The sequence below is a fragment of the Apteryx mantelli genome, chromosome 3 (genome assembly GCF_036417845.1).
Source record: "Apteryx mantelli isolate bAptMan1 chromosome 3, bAptMan1.hap1, whole genome shotgun sequence".
Taxonomy (NCBI): domain Eukaryota; kingdom Metazoa; phylum Chordata; class Aves; order Apterygiformes; family Apterygidae; genus Apteryx; species Apteryx mantelli.
Window position 1 is genome coordinate 2,406,003 of NC_089980.1, and position 18,474 is coordinate 2,424,476.

General features: G+C 47.6%; 1 protein-coding gene across 3 annotated transcripts in view; it reads right to left on the minus strand.

Moving 5' to 3' along the window:
• Nucleotides 1-2,399: 2,399 nt before the first annotated feature.
• The window catches only part of SLC24A3 (solute carrier family 24 member 3), a 247,865-nt gene continuing 231,790 nt past the window's right edge, over nucleotides 2,400-18,474 (minus strand). For 2 of the 3 annotated variants that reach the window (XM_067292622.1, XM_067292623.1), the window contains exons 16-18: nucleotides 15,271-15,336; nucleotides 13,423-14,305; nucleotides 12,631-12,816 (exon numbers count right to left, since the gene is read on the minus strand). In XM_067292622.1, the coding sequence (XP_067148723.1) occupies nucleotides 14,156-14,305; nucleotides 15,271-15,336 (216 nt within the window). In that variant the 3' untranslated portion in view covers nucleotides 12,631-12,816; nucleotides 13,423-14,155. Of the gene's footprint in view, nucleotides 3,085-12,630; nucleotides 12,817-13,422; nucleotides 14,306-15,270; nucleotides 15,337-18,474 lie in introns of those variants that run through there. The other variant, XM_067292621.1, reaches the window with a different exon arrangement.

The window sequence follows — 18,474 nt, forward strand, 5'->3', positions numbered from 1 at the left end:
TTGGGTTTTCCTTGGCTGTAAGAATGACATATTAGAAGGAAAAACCAGTCTGATGCTCTGGTCTAGGTTGAGGGATATATTTTGGATGTACATGTAATATAATTTAGTCTTATGGAATAAAGGGAAGGGAAGATCAGCCACTAAAACCTGCACCTCAATCTTCTCAATTTTGTTTTTTCAAAGGGTAAAAAACAAAGAGAAAATTCCCTCAGCCACAAGTACCATCATTAACCAGTCCCCTTGCAGGCACTCATGATTTTGGGATGACTGAAGACTTCAGAGGTATCAGTCAGAGGACTTTATGCTGAGAACACAGGCAGATGCAGGTTTAATCAAACAGAAGTAGGTGTAATAAGTAGGTCAAAACCAACTGGGCAGAGCCTGGAAGCAGGTTGTTATCTGCTCCCTGTAGAGAAAAGCTTTCTAGTATCTGGAAGTGATATTGCAAAGCAAATAGCTGTGGGAATGGCAAAGACACAAGTTAGGCCTCTGTAAAGCAGGTTGGAGATAACCTTCAAAGGGAAAATAAATAGGATTTGTGCCCTAGTTTTGCATCTTTATGATGGATGAAGGTGGCCTGGCAGGGAGGACTTAGTTTTCTTTTCACTACTTTGTACGTCTGGGTTGATGTTTTGCTTTGTTTGTTTTGTTTTGCACTAGAAATTCATGTCTTCTCTTAGGCAGGAAGGATTTGTGATGGCTGAAGAATAAGTGCAGTGACAACACGGCAACAATTTCTAAGAAAGCAAAAGTGAGTAAGTGAATGTGAAATAGATATTCTTCAATAACTGTCCTGCCTCCCAGAGGTCTTCCAGCAAAAGCAATGATGGCTTGCCTTGACTTGCTGCCTATTCTCACTTTGACAAAAGCAGCTAGGAATTAAATTCAAAAATCCCCAACAACTTTCCAACTTTCCAGGCTATTTGTAAGTTATGTAGATTTTTTTCTAAAGTAATCATAAGGCTGAATCAGAAGAGATGCATATCTGGCATATCACCCTGGCAGGGTGTGGGGTGGGGAGTGAGGTTATCTTGGAGTTCAACAGCCAACTGGAACAGCTCCAAGTTGTGATGAAAAGCAAGATTATCTTTGAACCAGAAAGCTAGCCATGGAGAAGCCTCTGCAGAGATACACATCCTTATGGATTCCAACATACCTTTTGGGGTGCCAGCATATAGAGTTGGAAAGCAAACAACTGAACCAATGGAAAATATTTTCAAGACAACTGCTGGGCTTGCACTGATGAAAGACATTTTCTGCATTAACATCAAAGGCTCTAGCTCATCTCTTTATTCATGGACAGAGACGTGGAATCAGCATGTGTGTCCTTGCTGCACCGCATGACTCTTCTACAACTAGAAATAGCTGCATATGGGTACATACATAATCCCTTCTGTCTAAGACATACCACTGCTTCTTGTGGAGATGATGGGTATTTCAGAAGAAAGATATCATTTTGGCAGTGGCTGTCACAAAGACATAAACAACATTATCTTAGCTGGGGTAGCCAGTCCCAGTTATATGCCTTTTCATTCAAGGATCTCAAAACCTTCTCTCAGAGAAAAGATAAAGGAAGGAGAGGTCAGCTGTAGAGCCCCAACTTTCTTACGTGATTAGGATGGAAGCAATGAGAATCCTGTCACCAAGGCAGGCTCAGGCTCAGATTTACTAGGGAAACTCAGCAGTCTCTGCCCGGCTGATGCAAAACATAAAAACTGCACAAGTATTTTACTATCCTAGAAGTATCTCTTCTAGCAAGCCCTTTCCACAGGTTTTCTGCAGCTTTCTGGAATAGAAACCGACTGTACCAGATCTTCTTATAATAGCACCTCCTTCAGTATTGTTATTCCAGGCATTATTGGAAATACTGTTCCAAGAATAACTTCAGGGGGAGGACTGGAGCTTGTAACCACAGCTGGTCATGGCCACAGCATCGTTCCAACTGGGAGAACTACAATTAACTCGTACTACCCTATGTCTAGAAAAAAATTAACTAACTTCAGCGCAGTAATTTCAGTCTATATTGCTGTAACAAAGCAGAATTTGGTTCATTATCTAACAGCAAATGAAATTCCCTTGGTGTTTGCTTCTGTATGGGACTCAGACATGCACAGTTCACATGAGCCACCTTCTGCATGAACTACTGTAGCGTGCACACCTGCACAGCAAATGTGCAGTAAAGGGTGGAGGAAATAAAACGTACAAAAACTTCTGTGGAGATCTTTCTTTTCTTCTTCTTTCAGTCCCTCTCTAATTCAGTGTTCGGGTCAAAATAGTGGTACAATGTATTCTCAGAATTATGCCAAAAACGAATAAATCTTTGGGATCGTGACCCACAGGGATACTCTATTCCTGTGCCCCAGCATGCCCTGAAGTGTTAAGTTAGTACAAAGAGAGGATATTTTTATTGATAAACATTATATTGTCTTAGTGTAGATGTCTGACACATTATTAAATCAAATGACAAAGCATTTAAAGTAATTCATTCTAATAAAACTTTTTGATATTCCATAGACAATAGTGCTGTGAATTTTGTTTATAGTATAACACTTTAAAAACACAGAAATACAAGTTTCTAATTTCATAGGTTACCAGCAAACAGAGAAAATGCATGCTTTCATTTCTGTTAAATTTCTAATTTACACAGGCAAGTGGAACAGCTATGCATAAAAGACTATTCTACAACAAATTGCAAAACAAACATATAGAAAGACTGACCTTATAATACTTGTACAAGTATGACAAAGTTATTGTAACTCATTTCAAAAGGTAACAAATGTTTTGTCTGTGGCTCCACCATTTTAACATTTCTAAGCTGACTTAATAAAAAGCTATTTTGAATAGAATTGTATTACTATAAACCACTGATTTTTTTTTTTCCTTGCTGGCTGTAAATGAACACATACATTATGTGCATTTGCACTCAGTTCCACCTACGTTTTCCTCCTTATGGTTAGAAGCATCACAGAATCTTCACGCTCGGTGAAAAGGAACCCAGATAACGTTGCTTGATCCCGAATTGAACGGAAGGTGCTCGGATCAGTCGCTTTTATTGCTGTGCTTCCCGCGGCTTTGAGGCCGTGACTGCACCGTGAAGTAGAAAACTAATCATGCACACAGTTCAAAGAAATCTGGACGGTTTTAATCACAGTTTTTATTTTAGAACAAGCCATACTAGGGATTGCATTCAGCGGTCTGAAGCCGTTAGTAACGGTAGGGCTGCAAAACCCAGTTTTCCATAAGAGCTCCGAGGAATTATCATAGCTTGAATGGCCAACTGCTGGCCCGCGATCCAATTTAACCCTTTCTCCCCCCACCACCCCAATTGCTGGCATCGGGACTACCGTGGTGCGTTGGTGGCGCCAAGCTGTTGGAGAGGCGCTGGCTCCGGCAGGGTTTGGTGGGTCAGGGAGAGCGCCACGGAACTACGGCAGTTTAGGTTTGGCTCTGGAAAAAGCTGGACGGGGGATAAAAGTGGCCCCCCCCCGGCAAGTGCAAAGAAATCCTCCCTCTTGCAAGACTACGACTGTAAACTCGGCTTAACCGCAGGCGCGTGCAGTCTCCCAGCCAGCGCGAGGAAGAGGAAAACCAAGGGAAGCTTTTCAGAAGAGCCCGCTCCCAACGGCACCTGCTGCTGGTCAACACTTCTGAAAAATTCAGCCGTGGTTTTTGGGCATAAACGGGAGCTATTAAGTGCTGAGCTAATGATAACCTGCCCCCAAAATGCTCGGTAAGCCGGGGGGGCCGTGAATCTTGTGCAAAAAATACCTGAGGCTTAGTAGGTTGGTCTGTTCGCCCCCCCTCCTCTTCCAGCGAAATCCTCGTGCAGCGGCGTGAGATTCCCGCGCGCCCCGCTCGCCGGAGTGCGATCGCTGCGCCGATGCCGGAAACATCCCGACGCCTCCATAACCTTACAGATGGATTCCAGATTGCACGGGACTTTGCCAGGCAGGGGGAAAAAAAAAACCCCAAAACAAACCCACATCTTTTATAGCTCGGTTTCAAGACTGAAACCAAACAGTCACCGCGAGGATTAACATAATTTATTATTCCTTTAGTCATTTTTTGCAGACGTTGCCCAACTTATGGGCCTAGTAACGATTTCCTTATTTACGAGGACGCACAGGGAAGTCAATCAAACCGTTCCTCGCATCGAGTACAACTTGTCCCCAAAGCTTCACCGCATGGCAAAGGCCCGGTTCTTCTCTCGGGTGCTAGACATTCGAGATCGCTACCGGCTTGCACACATCACTCAGGCCAACCTCCGCATAAATGCAATCCCTGCAGAGCTTGCCGGCATCCTAATTACACGGTAACCAACGATTCGTGGTGCACTACTGCTTTCGTTTGCGCTTGCTCTCCGCTTGCGCTGCGTAAATACGGATTCCTGCTTCGCACCCTTTGCTTCGGTCATGCATTTGAAAACGGATCCTTAAGAACCAAGGTATTCCAGAATACGTCTGGCTGTGGTTTCTTGCGAAACCTCGTTGTGTTCAGCAGTGTCATTCAAGGGGTGCTTCCAGCTCGTCTGGCCTAAGCAGCTGTAATTTCACATCACAATTTGGAGCTAGAGAAATGCATGTTACGCTCAGAGCTCTTGACTCCCGGTGAGAACTACCGAAAGAAAGGGATTTCTGAGTATCTAGCAGGAAGAACTCAGCTAAGCTCGCAGCTTTACAGTGAGTGAAAGCTCACTTTATGCAAATCTTGCAAGTTTCTGAAAGTTTATTTTAGGCAGTCAGCTTTTCTCTCTCAATTTATGGACTATTTCTTTCTTTTCTAATCTGAAAAAAAAAACCCTAAGTGTTTAAGACCTTCCGAAACAGGCTTCTGAATTTTTCCCCAATACTTTGTAAAATGACTCCAGTATTGCGCTTTTATTTCCCAACACCGAACCCGACTGTAATTCCCACCAATAGCAATGACATGTGATATATTCTTCTACAACAGCAATCTCCTGATGCACCCGAAACCAAACCAAATCAACGAAGGTCGAAGGAAACAGGAAAGTATCATCACACCTGGGGGTGGGTGGGATGCTTTTACTGCACGATTTGGAGGAGGAGATCCTTGCCTGCCGTGAGCAGTTATCACCCCGCCATGGAGCTGTGACAGCAAACGTCGGCGTCACCCAAACTTTGGCTCGTACAGTACGTGACATCTGCTTTAAAGACAGATCGTCACATTTAACCAGAGCTGAACTGCCATTTAGTTTTGAAGGGAGCTGGGGAAAACTTGGTGAAGGAAGATTAAAGGTTGAAAAAAAAAAAAAGAAAAAAGGTATCTACTTGTTGGTGTGAAACGTGACTTTTAATTACTGCAAATGGTACCCAGGGACAGCGATATCGCAGGCGTGACGGAGTGCAAGGAGGACGTGCTATTTACGTATTTCTGCTCTTACGGTCGCCAGAGGTGAGCATTACAGCAGCATTCCTGCGGGTCTCCCACGGCTCCTCGGCTTCTCTAACGCCGAGGAGTTACAGGAAGCGTCTGAGAAGGTCTCGCCACTTTTTTTTGTGGCCACTCGGAAGGACGCTACAACGTTTTAATGGCTTGTTCTGTTTAGTCCCTGATTCAGGAAAACCTGCCTTACCTGCCGGTGGGGGCTGAAATTAGGATCCTAAGCCTTCTTCCAACACGGGGAAACGCTTTCTTGAACCAGGGGCTCAACTCTTAGCGCAAGATAAATAAATAAATAAAATGTATAAATACTTCAGTGCAGAATTTCCTGACCTCCTCAATCTTTCGTGCATGCTCTTTTTTTTTTCTGAAACCTGTCTTTACATTCAGAAAAATGCAACTGGAATTTCGAATGACTAATAACAACTACAGTTAGAAATACTACCGAATGTACAAAGATAAGCTGTTCAAGCTTTTGACCTGCTATATTATAGATATGCAGCGGCCATGCACCACTAACAGTACCTCGCTAATACAATGTGGAAACGAATAAAAACTAGTAACCCTCTCTTGTATTTATAAATAGGTGCGTGAGGCTATCTTAAATACTGACGTCACTTAGCATCTTAGCAGTAGCCACGATATAGGGTTTTATTCCTATGCAGATGGCAGCCAGCTACCACAGGGCTTTATGTCAACACCAGTGGACGTACTAGGTAAAGTATATATGTAGTTACTTGGATATAAATTTATATTTATACATTTAAAAAAATAAGGCCAAAAATCTGCCAATGAGCTTACATGTATGACTGAGTCCCTTAGTGAAAACAATATAGTTTGGCTTCCTAAAGCTTAAAATGCTTAACGCTTAACCACCTAATCAGATCATTTGTGTTTACTGTATGATCAACGCCTTTGCACATAAAAACCCAAACGGAGCAGGATTGCATCCATTTCGTTCCTCTTACAGTAGACAGAATGAATACGTGGTATATTTATAAATGAGTCCGACAGGGATGAGGCTACCGAAGATATAAAGTATCTCCATCTGTGCAAATTTCCCTTTGAAGAGTCCTTGAAAAGACATCCTATGAAAGTCTTCCCATGTACTTTGTAATGACTGCATATTTTAATGGTTTGGGGCATTTTAAGGGCAGACTCTAGGTTTACACTCTTTTGGAGTCCGGTTGTTTGAGAGTGGTCTCCCAAAGATCTCCTGGCATTTCCCCCCCCCCCCATCGATTTACTGGATCAAAAACTGCATCCTACTTCTGTTAGCCAAGCGCGTGGATTCTGCGTTAAGAGCGGCGTGGGTCAGCCCTCGAAGCCAGAGGGTTTCAGCTTGCGAGACAGAAAATGGAAGCAAAATCCGGGGTCCTTGTAACGCGGGGAGCTTGATGAAACCCCAGGCAAGCCAGCAGGGTGCTGGGCGCGCAGGGAGGGCTGCTTTCCACAGAGATTTCACGGCGCTTCACGACGTTCAAACCGCATCTGCAGACCCTTCGTCTCTCAAGCTGTATCAGAAGTCCTCCTACACGCAGGACGTGCCCTCGGCGAGCAGCTGCGCTGCTAGAAGTAGCTGCCCATGGAAACGCTGAGACCCCCCTCCAGGTCGAAGACAGACGGTCGGGTGGCAACCTTCAGCCAAGAGGGAACGGCGCTTGCCGAGCAGGGTGGACGCGGGTCACAACCTCGTCCTCCGGCACAGCGGCAGCCAGAGCACACCTCTGTGCACGCTGGCGCCCTCGACGCGGGATGGCAGGGCGCCGTCAGTATTTGTAGATACACGAGGAAAATTCAGGCCCTCCTCGTGCAAAGGATCGAGAAGATGCATCTTCTCCCTTGCCTTCCCCCAGCCTTACTCCCTTCTCCCTTCACCCTACAGCTTAGTTTTTGTTACTTTTAGGTTTTGCTAAGAAAATGAGAAGAGGTAACTCAGGCGGTCACAGCGGGGAAGGCAGCTGGCCGTGGGCTAAGGACCACATGTGGTTTCTGCAGCCACTGCAAGGCATCCTACTCCACCACCAGCTCCCTCCTCTGCCATCCTAGAGAAGATGATTAACCTTTCCTCAGCAAAGACTGTCCTCAGCAGAGCGAAGGCAAGAGGAAGTGGCATGGATGCTACTAAAGGACCAGGTCCTGCAAACTTGCTCTCACCACCATCGTCCTGCCAAGAGTAATTAATCAGCTATACGCACACAAGGTGGACCAGGAGTCAAAGTCAGGATGTAAAAGCATGTTTTCGCAGTAGGCTTTTCAACTTAATTTCAAGTGCTTCCTCAAGAGAAGGCAACGCCGCAATTCCCATTGACATCCGTGGGGCTTGGATGTGACCCTTCGTAATCTTTAAGCCTACAGATGCAGCCACATATGAGGCTGGGGCATGAGAGAGAACTGCTGCTGTGGGCCCTTAGCGCAACGGCTGCATGCAAAATTCTTTCTTCCTTCTCTTCCAAAAGCAAACTGGGCCCTCAAAAAAAAAAAGAAAAAAGAAAAAAACCCACCACCACCAAAATCTAAACTAAAAAAAATCTCAGAGTCCTTTGGTGCGGGTTCTTAACCAGACCAGTTGGACTGTCGTCTGTGTGCGGGGCGCAGGGAAACAACACAACACAACCTGAGCAGCAGACTGCCCCGGACGTGATCCAAAGCCTTTTTAACTCAGTGAAAAAAAAAAAAACCTCTTGCTTTTAACTTCAGTAAGCTTAGCATCAGGTCTGGTTTGCAGAGGAGAGCTACTAACAGGCTGCTGCCTTCTGGAGCAGCCTACAGGAAGGTGACCGGCCACCTCTTGGCAAAATCTAAGAGGAAAAATCTACTTTCTTCAATAGCGTCAGTAGGGAAACTCTTCTCAGGAGCTCACTCTTAGCGAACGTCTACTAAAACTCCAACAAAACCTTCCGAAAGCCACTTTCCTTCTTTTAACCCAAGGCACGTTGGGTAAGGGCTCTCCTCGCTGCAGTCACCTGCTCACGACTCGCGCAGGACCTCTCCCCCATCGAAGGGGCAGGCTTCGCTGCCGCTGCTCTCGAGGAGAGCCCCCACTCCCAGACTGATTTAACTTCTATTTCTACCCAAAGGAAGCCAACAGAGCTTCGGCTTCCTCATTCACACCGATGTCTATCTGCTGGGAGGCAGGATTGATCAGAATTAAGGTAATACTTGGTCTTAACGGGAAACCTGTGCATTTAATACAAAAAAAGGAGCAAGTATTATTCCACGTTAGCAGGGAAATATAAGTAACAGAGAGGTGGTGGGTACCAGGAGCCCCCTTCTTTCCTTACAGCATGAGAGCAACATAATGTCCCGTAATGGGGATTACTCCTCCGGGAATCCAAGTTACTTGTTTCATCTGCCAGATGTGCCGATGGAAAAGCTCAAAGGCAAACACTCGACGCTTGAGTAAATCTGCATTACCAGCCACAACCGTCCCTGTAGGTTCAGGCATGCAACGTTACGTTTTGTTTCCCCCAACTGGCTATAAACAGGTTACGTTAAATTGTTTTAAAACTCCCATGTTGATTTTTAGCACCATTCGAATCCCACCCGGTGTAAGAAGATAATATTGACAGGATTTCTGTTGGGTTTTTTTTTTTTGGTGTGGAAGTTTTAAAACTTGTTCTGTAGGCTATTAGAAAAAAGTAAAACGGGAAAACTACCTAAAATACGCCTTGATAAAGTTCTTTTAACTATATAAATACATTACAAAGTCTGGAGCTTTACACAAATTGTGCTTTTTTAGAAGCTTTCCTGAAATTAGATGCTTCTGCCCAAACTTGGGTAACCTGGCCTAGATCTCAGGCTGTTTCAGGGCGGTGAGCAGCAGATCTCCCAGACAAATTACATCCCCTGGTGTGCAATCAAACCAACCACCATTTGCTTCCCTGATTGCTGTCCTGTGAAGAAACGCAACTTTGCCAAAAGGCATGGATTTGTCCATGCCTGAGATCCAGTTCTGGAGATTCAGCCCAACAAGTTTGAGCAGCTTTGCGTGGAAGTAGATGCATTTATGAAATCTGCTTCAGATTTGAGGCCACTAAGTGCTCACTGCTAACAGAATATTCAGGTAAATCCACTTATTGGTGCCTAGTCTTATAAGTAATTACTCGTATATTTATTCAGACTAGAAAATAAAAGTTTCTATGCCTGATTCATTCTTTTTTTTCTTTTTTTAAACAGCCCTTTTCAGGACTTACTGCTGCAAAGACATATGCAGAATAAAGTCCTGGCCCTACAAATACCCACTGGAGTTTTGCCATGAATTTCAGTAGAGGGCAATTCTCCCTCCGTTTGTGAAGGTGGAACGCTGCTTTCCTTTACCTTTGGGCCTTGCATTATACATAGCACGCTCATTTGGCTTATCCAGACTCTGTAGTGCCTTAAATCTGAAGCAAAGTGGCTGAAGTTTTGTGTATATTCGAACTTCCTTAAAAGCGTGGCTTTAAATTGATTCAGTTAAACTCATACAAAACCCAATATGGACCTTCTTGCTTGGATTTAATTCTATTTTGCCGGAACTTAAATCAGTTATTTCATGAACACAGGGCAGATTTAAATCCAGCTAAGGAACGCCCATTGAGCTCGATTTTTAAAGTCTAGATTTGAGCCAATTTAAAGTTCCACTAGTGCAACTTTGACATGGATACACCTGATCCTATAGCATCTCCGTGAGATTAATTTGAAAAGATTAGGGCTTCCCAAAAGTCTCGGTATAAGAAATATTGGTCAATCATCAGAAAGCTATGTTTTTCTAAAAAGTTATCCAACAAGATTCAGTCTACATTTTATCTTACAAGTATTAATGAGGAAAAGACATATAAAAATTCCTGTTTTGACAGCAGTACGTTAAACATTACCCTCAGGCCGCTCTGCCTAAATTGAGTGTTGTGTTTCTAAAGCTACGTCGCTGTTCTTCCCGATTTGGTTCCCCAAGAAAAAGAAGGAAAGGGTCCCGCAGCAGCTGCCCGGGGGAAGGAGCATTTGTTTGCACTAGCGCAGGCATCTCGGCTCCGACGCGTGCCGACGCACTGACTTCGGTGACGCCGATGAGGCTAAGAAAGCGGGGACCGAAGCAGGGCAGCAACGCAGGAGAAGACCCAAATTACACCGTCCCCCCGCACGCATTTCAGATCGGTGCTCCTGCAGCAGAAACAACCCACCAGAAAGTGCACTAAATCCAAAAAAACCCCCCAAAAAACAAAAAAAACAAAAAACCCACAAAATTCAGCTTTGGTAGGGGCAAAAGCAATTTTCCCAGCGTGTCTTAAGACCTCCTCGGATCGGATCCTTTGGGCTTTCGCCGGCTGTCAAGGGGAGGCTGTCTGCACGTCGAGCAGAGTGGAAACCAGCCCGGGATCACACGCTTCGCATCGGCCAGCACGAAATCAGGTCAAAGTCAGAGCTGCAGTGAAGCGCTCTCCGCTGGGGGAAATCTCCCCTGGAAACGCTCATTAAGCATCGTCTGCGACCGCCGGGAATGGAAACAAAAACACTCCGCTAGTCCCCCCGTCAGGGCAGCCTCAAACGTGAAGGTGACCCTCGTTTTTCAGAACAAAACCCCCAACGAATCACAGGCATTTCGAAAAGCTAAAAAAAATAAAAATAATAATAATAAAAAAATCCCACCTCACTTTACCCCACCTTCCCACAAACCCCGATGCGCAGGATCTCTCTGCACCGTCCCCGGGCGCAGGTCCCACGGCCCCGTTCCCGCGGTCCCGGCACGAGCTCTGGGCGCCCGGGCTCCTCCGCAGCCCGGCCCCGCTGCCCAGAGCCCCCAGCTTTCACAGTTTAGCGTCAGGAGGAGAAAAAAAACCCAGCCCCTCGGACCTAGCCCGCTATTTGGCTCAGTGGAATAAAGCTGTTAAGGTGCCCTGTATCTGCACAGAGCTGCGTACTTGTGTTTTGGAGAAGTCGTGCAGGAAGGATGCTAAGAATTGCTTACGGTTTCGCCTCGGGAACTTTTCCGCAGGCTTTTGATTACGCTAACGAGCTCTCTTTTGGAAACAAAAAGAAGAACGGGCACATTCAACTGGTCTGTTCTCTTCCGAACCAGGTCTGCGCTGTCCATTCGGGTTGCAAATCATCTCCCCGAAGCCATCCGGCTAGGAAGCGCTCACCAAGTCGCGTACGGCACAGGTAACGGCGGTTCAATGGACCTTTTGCTTCTGCTCAGGACAAACGACTTGCGGAACGTTTTTGCACAACACACACGTCTCAAAACAAGGTATCTCAGGTTTCACGTACAACGCAAAGCTACAATATGCTACAGTATTTAATGCACACCAAATAGGAAAAGTTCCTAAAAAATACTCATGCAGTTTTTGTGCCATGGGATAGGTAATGGCTATTTCGTAGAAATAGATCCAACTGGCTCCATTGGAGCAGCAGTATAAATATTCAAAATAGAAGTAATAATAGGCCCTGATGTGAAACTTTTTTTTTTTTGTTTTCTTCCCCAAATCTGTCCCTTCTGTCAGCAAGGAAACGTTCTGCTTAGGAGCAGCTGCGTCTGGCTACGAGATTACAGCCGCGCGCTTGCGGGTGGGCTTTGCTGCAGCGTGCCGCACGGCTGCTAACACTGTTGGACGTAAAGGAAGCGTTTTAGGCATTTTTAGTGGTTATTACTCGTATCACTAATCTCATTCGCTAAACGAAAGAAGCGGCGAGAAGGGGGGGGCTTCCCAAGGCGAGAGGGCCTCCAGCGGGCGCAGCGACGCCATCCTTTCCCGGAACGACAAGCGGCGCAGGCGCCTCAACCACGACTCTCTCCTTCGTCCCCGTGCCGGCACCCTTCCTTCTTCCCCCCCCCCTCGCCCCGCTTTAGTCACCCGGGCCGGCGGTACATGGCTTTTTCCCCTGGACTCCCCCAACGCGCCCGGTGCAACGGCCGCCAATGCCCCCCCGCGCATCGAGCGCGACGAAGGGAGAAAATAAGGTGCTGAGCTGAAGGGGGAACCGCAGCGGGTAAATCTTTTGCGTTTACCTCGCCCAAAGAAAAGTAAGCTGAAATCATCACGTGCAAAAGTGCAAAAGAGTTGAGAAACGGGCTTGTTGTGTGGGAATGGGGCTTTTTTCTTTCTTTCTTTTTTTTTTTTTTGGTTGGAGGTTTTTTTTTTTTCCTGCTACAGTTTAGTTCAGGGATTTTTTTTGTTTCTTTTTACCTAGGGTTCGCTGTGCCTTGACTACCAATATTTGCCACTGTTTGTACCATAGACAAAAACATTCACCTAGCTGGTAGTATCTTATTACACTTTGCAGTAGAACATATACAAGAAAGAGGAAAAAAAAACATACCAAAGGAACCAGAAGTGATCAGTGCTCAAAGGAAATACAACAGCCAGCACTGGCAAGAATCCACAGCATCAATACATACAAATGTCGCAGTGACGGTGCTTCTCGTGGGCTGGAAACTGCCTGCGTATTAATACAGCGTTATACAAAACCTAGCAGGGATATCGGAACGATGAAGAGCTAAACTTTCACAATAACTTAGGTCTGTGAGCGAGTCTGCGTTAAAGATATTCCACATTTTTGAAAGTGCCATCTCTCTCTCTCTGTGTGTGTGTGTGTGTCTTCCGCCCTCCCGCGGGAGGTGTGATGAGTCCACACGATCTGTCCTCAGACAAGTTCGACTGTTTAAGAAAAAAAATATCTGGCCAGGTCCAGTGTATTCTTTAAAGAGTGGCAAATTATGACTTCAGTAACTATGTCTGTGCAAAATATGCCTCTTTCCTTTTAAAGAAACCAGTGTCTGTAACTCATTTAGAAAAGTTTTGACACGTATTTATGTCCTTCTCGGAACAAGTAAGACGCGAACTACTGAATCCCCCCAAAAACTACAGGAAATCTGATGATGCAAAGAAGGTTCTGACCTTCCATCTCCACGTGTGGATCGTTAAAAACCAGGACACCTCCTCGGTAGCCCTCCTGGGCTGGCACTCAAACTATTGCTTGGAAATACCATCAACACCCTAGTAATGAAACTCCAACATTAATAACGAAAACGGTAGCAGTGTTTACCCTTTGCATCCATGTTCACCTTGCGTTCCTCATCACACCTGTACACGATTCAGCCTTTTTAGTAAAAAGTCACTGCCTGTTGCCTTGCCAGTCTTCTTTCCGTAAGCAGTAAATCCACTCGTAGGCCGAGTACCTTGAACTGAATTCCCGTCACACACTGCCCTGTGGCCGTCGGATCGTTACAGGAAAGCCAGCGCTCAGAAGGAGAAGCTGCAAGAGAGGCCGTTGATCGCTGACAATAAAAATCCCAACCAAAAAAAAATAAAATAAAATAAAATAAACCCAAACAACCGAAAAATTCCCACGATTCTCCTTGAAAATCAGCCCCCGTACGATGTACCCTCTTCTGTGTTCTAGCAATAGTCTTAAGTCATAAATTAGATTAGTCTTCCATCAAATAACTTAAAAAAGAAGGAATTGTAGCAGACCAGTTTTGCCTGGCTTGACGCCAGTTAGCAGCCAGTTCATCTAGAGTCCCAGTCACTGTTCAAAAACGGAGCTAGGAAATCACATGAACGCTGAAAAAAAAAAATAATAATCTTCACATCGATGCAGGATTTTTCCAGGTTGCGGGGGTCAGGGAGAGGGTAAACCGAGACGGGGCCAAGGGTCCTACGAACAGTGAACGGGATAGACTTCACGACTCGGAGGTGCACCGCGTTCAGGAGATGCCAGCCGTGGTTTGTATTGCACAGGTAAGAGGGAAGTTCCTCCCGACAGTCTGCCGCCTGCGTTAGTGATCTCTGCACATCGGCAAGTTCACAAAAGTGAAAACGTTGAATTCCGTCATGATGGAGAAACACAGGAAGATGCCGTAGAGGGAAAGGCACACGCACCCCAGCTTCTTATCCAGTTTCCATTTGTTCATGTGGACGCCAAAAACCTGCAACGAACAAAGAGTAAGCAACCGCGGCAGCAACGTTTCGAATGAAGTGGGGAAGCACCTTCTCGACCGCAGGGGCGTGACGATAGCTGTCCCCTTGCTGAACGCGGTCAACTGGAAGCAACGGCAGTGAGAGCACTGCACCACAGCTGGAGTAAATCAGAGTCGCTCCCTCCATCGCTGGAGCCGCCCTGATTCACACCGCCTCAAGTCCTGGCCCAACAGCCTGACGTTTCTGCGGGGAATTGCATATTTTGGCAAGAATAAGCCCACTTAGTTCCACCAGGAGCATATTCAGAGGCCAGATTCCCCTTTCCATGTGTAAAAGGCTCTCTGCATCTCAATCTAGAGCCAAATATTCTGAGGCTGTGCCTGAATTTGCTTAGTTTGCCCCCAAACAAACCTCTCGGAATTAAAGCCTTGCGCGCATGGGAATTGTTCCGGTGGGTGACACACAGGAGGGCCCCTTCGAGTAGCTGGCCTCAAGATGTGGAAGATGGCACCAGGGTATATAAACCCTCTTCTGCTCAGCGTTTCTTGCCTAGCGTTACGTTGGACTCGGCCAGGTCAAGGAACGTGAGCCACCGATTTCAGTAGAAACGTTGTCCCGTGTGGGCAAACCGTCCTGCGTTTCACGCATCTGCCCAACAGGAGAACGGATCTTGCCATACATCAGAGGGTCTGCTCCATCTCCAGCAGGAAACCTGACTAACCATCACCAGTGCTTCTCCCAGAGGTCCTCCCACGAAAGACACACAAACGTCTGAGCCTCCCTGCGGCAAGGGTCACTTCTGCAAAGCACCCCGTTATGGTCTTGGGAAGCTCGCCATGGGAGCGACTGTTCCTATCCCCCAACACCAGACTTTGCAACCACTTCTGCAGCTAGGAGCAGGGAAGGAACAGGTGAAGAAAATGTCTACAAAATCGCTCTTTGGGAAAAGAAGAACAAAAGACTTGATACATACTGTGACAAAAACAGATGCCAGCAGGAGACCAACAGAATAGATGAGTCCTCTGCTGTTTAACCGAATCTGGAAAAGAAGGAAGTTTGTAAAACCATGCCATAATTTCAAGCAACGTGTTTTTTTTCCTCGCTGCTAATAACGCTGTGAGGCTAAGCCGCGGAGCTGCTAAACACGGGCACGCAAGCCGCGGCAGCCAAGCCAGCCCATTACATCACCCATTTCTCCTTGCCTGCTCCCTCTTGCCAAAGGAGGAGCATCACTCAAGGCCGGCGCGCTCTGGACCTGAGAGCACTTCAGGTCGTTCCACCGCCCGCAGGGGCTTTCTCGTCCCTTGCGCGGTCGGGTCGTGGCAACGCGTCTTCTTGCCAATTAACTCCTACGCGAGTCCTGAACGAACAAGTCGGGGAAAGGTTTATACTCAATCATCGGTCAATGCCTCACAGCGGGGGAAAACAGAGCGGGACACACGCGCTTGCTTCCCTGCTCTTGCCCATCTCAGCGAAGGACGCAGGCGGGTGGTCTCGGGACCACGGCCCCCGCTGCTGCGAATCATCGCTACCGACCCACAAGCGTTATTTAGCACCGAGGCCAACAGGGCAGACAGACCCTAATTTACCACCTGGGCGGCTTTGCGGAGACACCGGTGCTGCGGTACGTAGGCACCTCGCGGTCACTAAGGCGGTCGTCTTCGTGGCAGAGCCACAATGACACCCACCGCCTAAGTGGAGAACAGAGCTACAGGTCCCTAAAGAGGTGGAGGTTTTAGCTGCAATCTTTAGAGCCTTGACAGTCTAATCTAAGATGCTCAGCTGCATCTTGAAGCTCTAAATACATTTAAAATAGGGGTTTATGTGACACAGACCTAAAGCCACGCAGGAAGGCTGCTGCAGGGAGTAACGCCACCTCTCCCGTCCCACCTCCCAACCAGGATCACACTTCCCCTCCTCAGGCTCCCGTTCTTCTCTTGTGCCTTTAATTGCCATTCCTTTGGGCATTTTTATATCCCCTTCCCAAGTGGTATCACCTGCAGCATCAGCAGGGGAGCACCCCGGGCTGTGGAGCTTCCCGGGGCGGTTGTGCTGGGGTACCGCTCGAGGGAAACGGCCTCCCAGGGAGGACCAGCCTCTCCAGCGGGGAGGCTGGAGGCTGTGGACCCCACATCATATCAGATATTACCTTAAGGGCATGATAAGGTAATATAGCCCATTGTATTCCTCCCTACACATTCTGTGCGAAGAAACCATATATGAAGTTGAGTTTATCTGAAGTTGAGAGTATTTCTGTTCATTTAAGTTTCCTGGCAAAGCTCAATCTTAGCAAGGTAGGTTTGGGTATGACTATTTTCCAAAGATGCTTTAGATGAGGAGGCTGCTATTGCTTCTCTGGCCATCTTTGTTTTTGTTTAGTGCAGGTATGTTTTCAGTCATATCACTGCGTTGCGGAGGTCAAACAGCCCAACTAACCACAGAGATCTTCCTTAAACGGGCTGGTATCGAACGCTGCATCGCGCGGCTCCGTTCTGCAGCTGCATACAGGGAAAAGCAAAAGCCTTGGTCCGTTCCTGCAAATGGTCTGCAGACCAAAAAATAACTCTGAGGAGGAAAGTTCATCCACCTCACGCAACACGTGTTTTCTTTTCTCTTTAACAGCTGGATTTCTTCCTCGTTTCTTAAATTGTTCCTAGTCTAATAAACAACTCGGGGAGGAATTTTGGGCTACGATGCCATTTCCTCAAGCGTCAGCCCAGGAAACAACAGTGCGTGGTGTATCACCGGCTGCTTTTCAGTGCTCACATCCCTTCAGCGAGGCTATAAAGCAGCCCGCTTGCAGGAGAAGCGGAGGTTGCTCATGGGGAGACGAGCAGGGCCACAGTCTCCTAGATGCCACCACACTCGGCTCCTGGGGCGCCCGTGTCGGTTGGCATCGCAGCCGGGGAAACCTGTTCACCCGCTGAGCCCAGTATCGCCCCCAAAGCCAGCGTAGTGATCGAGTTTCGTTCACTGAGGTCACCTAAAGGGAAAGTCTGGCTTCCAGAGTCGAGGAGAAGATGCTCGGTTCTGACCTTTTGCCAACATGAGGCTGCAACGCCCTCCACGGAGCCAGGAGTCCGCACCGGAGGCAAGGGCAAACCTACGGCGAGAAGACAGCCCGGGAAGGATTTCGCTCTTGGGCTGCGTGACGCAGTATTCCCGCGCTGCTGCTGACCCACGGCGAGCACCGTACAGCTCGCGCAGCGACTGCGCCCTGCGATGGCTCCAGCACTCGGGTTCCCCGGAGTCCCACCAGCTCGTGCAGCTCTGCTGCCGCCTGAGGTTTCCTGCATCTTCATCGGCGTTAAAACACCGGCACGCGCAGCCGGCCCCTTTTCCTCCTTCACTGATTTTTGCCGTCGTAAAAAAGGCTGCAGCCACGACGATCGCTTGTTCGGACAGGCGTCGCCGTCTGTTTAAGGCATAAGCTGTAGGTGTACCCGCGCATGGAGGAACTGCTACGTTCCCATCGCCGTCACGGGTACAATACAACAGTCTCGCCGGTCGGACTGTTCAAAGAAACGAAGGACTTGGCTTGCTTCAGAGCGTGAAGGCCAACTTTGGCACCGCCTGCACAACTGAAGGAGAAAAAAAGGTAACGATCCCCCTGTTAATGTAAACTGCAGGTTGTAAGGGGCAGACAGGAAGGAGCGCGGTTTTGCAGCCATGGAAGAAGTCTCGAGGGCCATTTCCACTTGCAGCTCAAAGCTTCCCTGAAACGAGAGCTTCTCTTGGGGCGGAGAGAGATGCACCACGTTCTGGTCCAGAAGGTCCTCCCCTTCGACACCCTCTCGTGCATCTCCCATTACGCTCAGGAGCCCGGGCAAGCTCATTTTGGGGCGCCGTGGCCAGACCACGGCGCCCTACGGAGATGGTGCACCGCGCTTCACCCACCGCCGGGCATCCACGCCTGCCCTCTGGCTTCAGCTAGTCCCAACGGGCCAGGCAGGGCAGCTAACCGGGGTTTGCATCAGCAGGACTAAAACGCAAGCCTAAGCCCAGCTCTCCCCTCGCCTCCCCCGCACCCAAAGGAGCAGCAGCCGGCCAGGAAAGACAGATCCTCTTCTACAACAAACTCCTGTCTGGCTTTTCCTCCGGAGAGCTGTTTAACCCGTGCCAGCATCTGCAAAAACCGTCCGCGTGAAACGCGCCAACCGGACAGGAGTCTACGGGA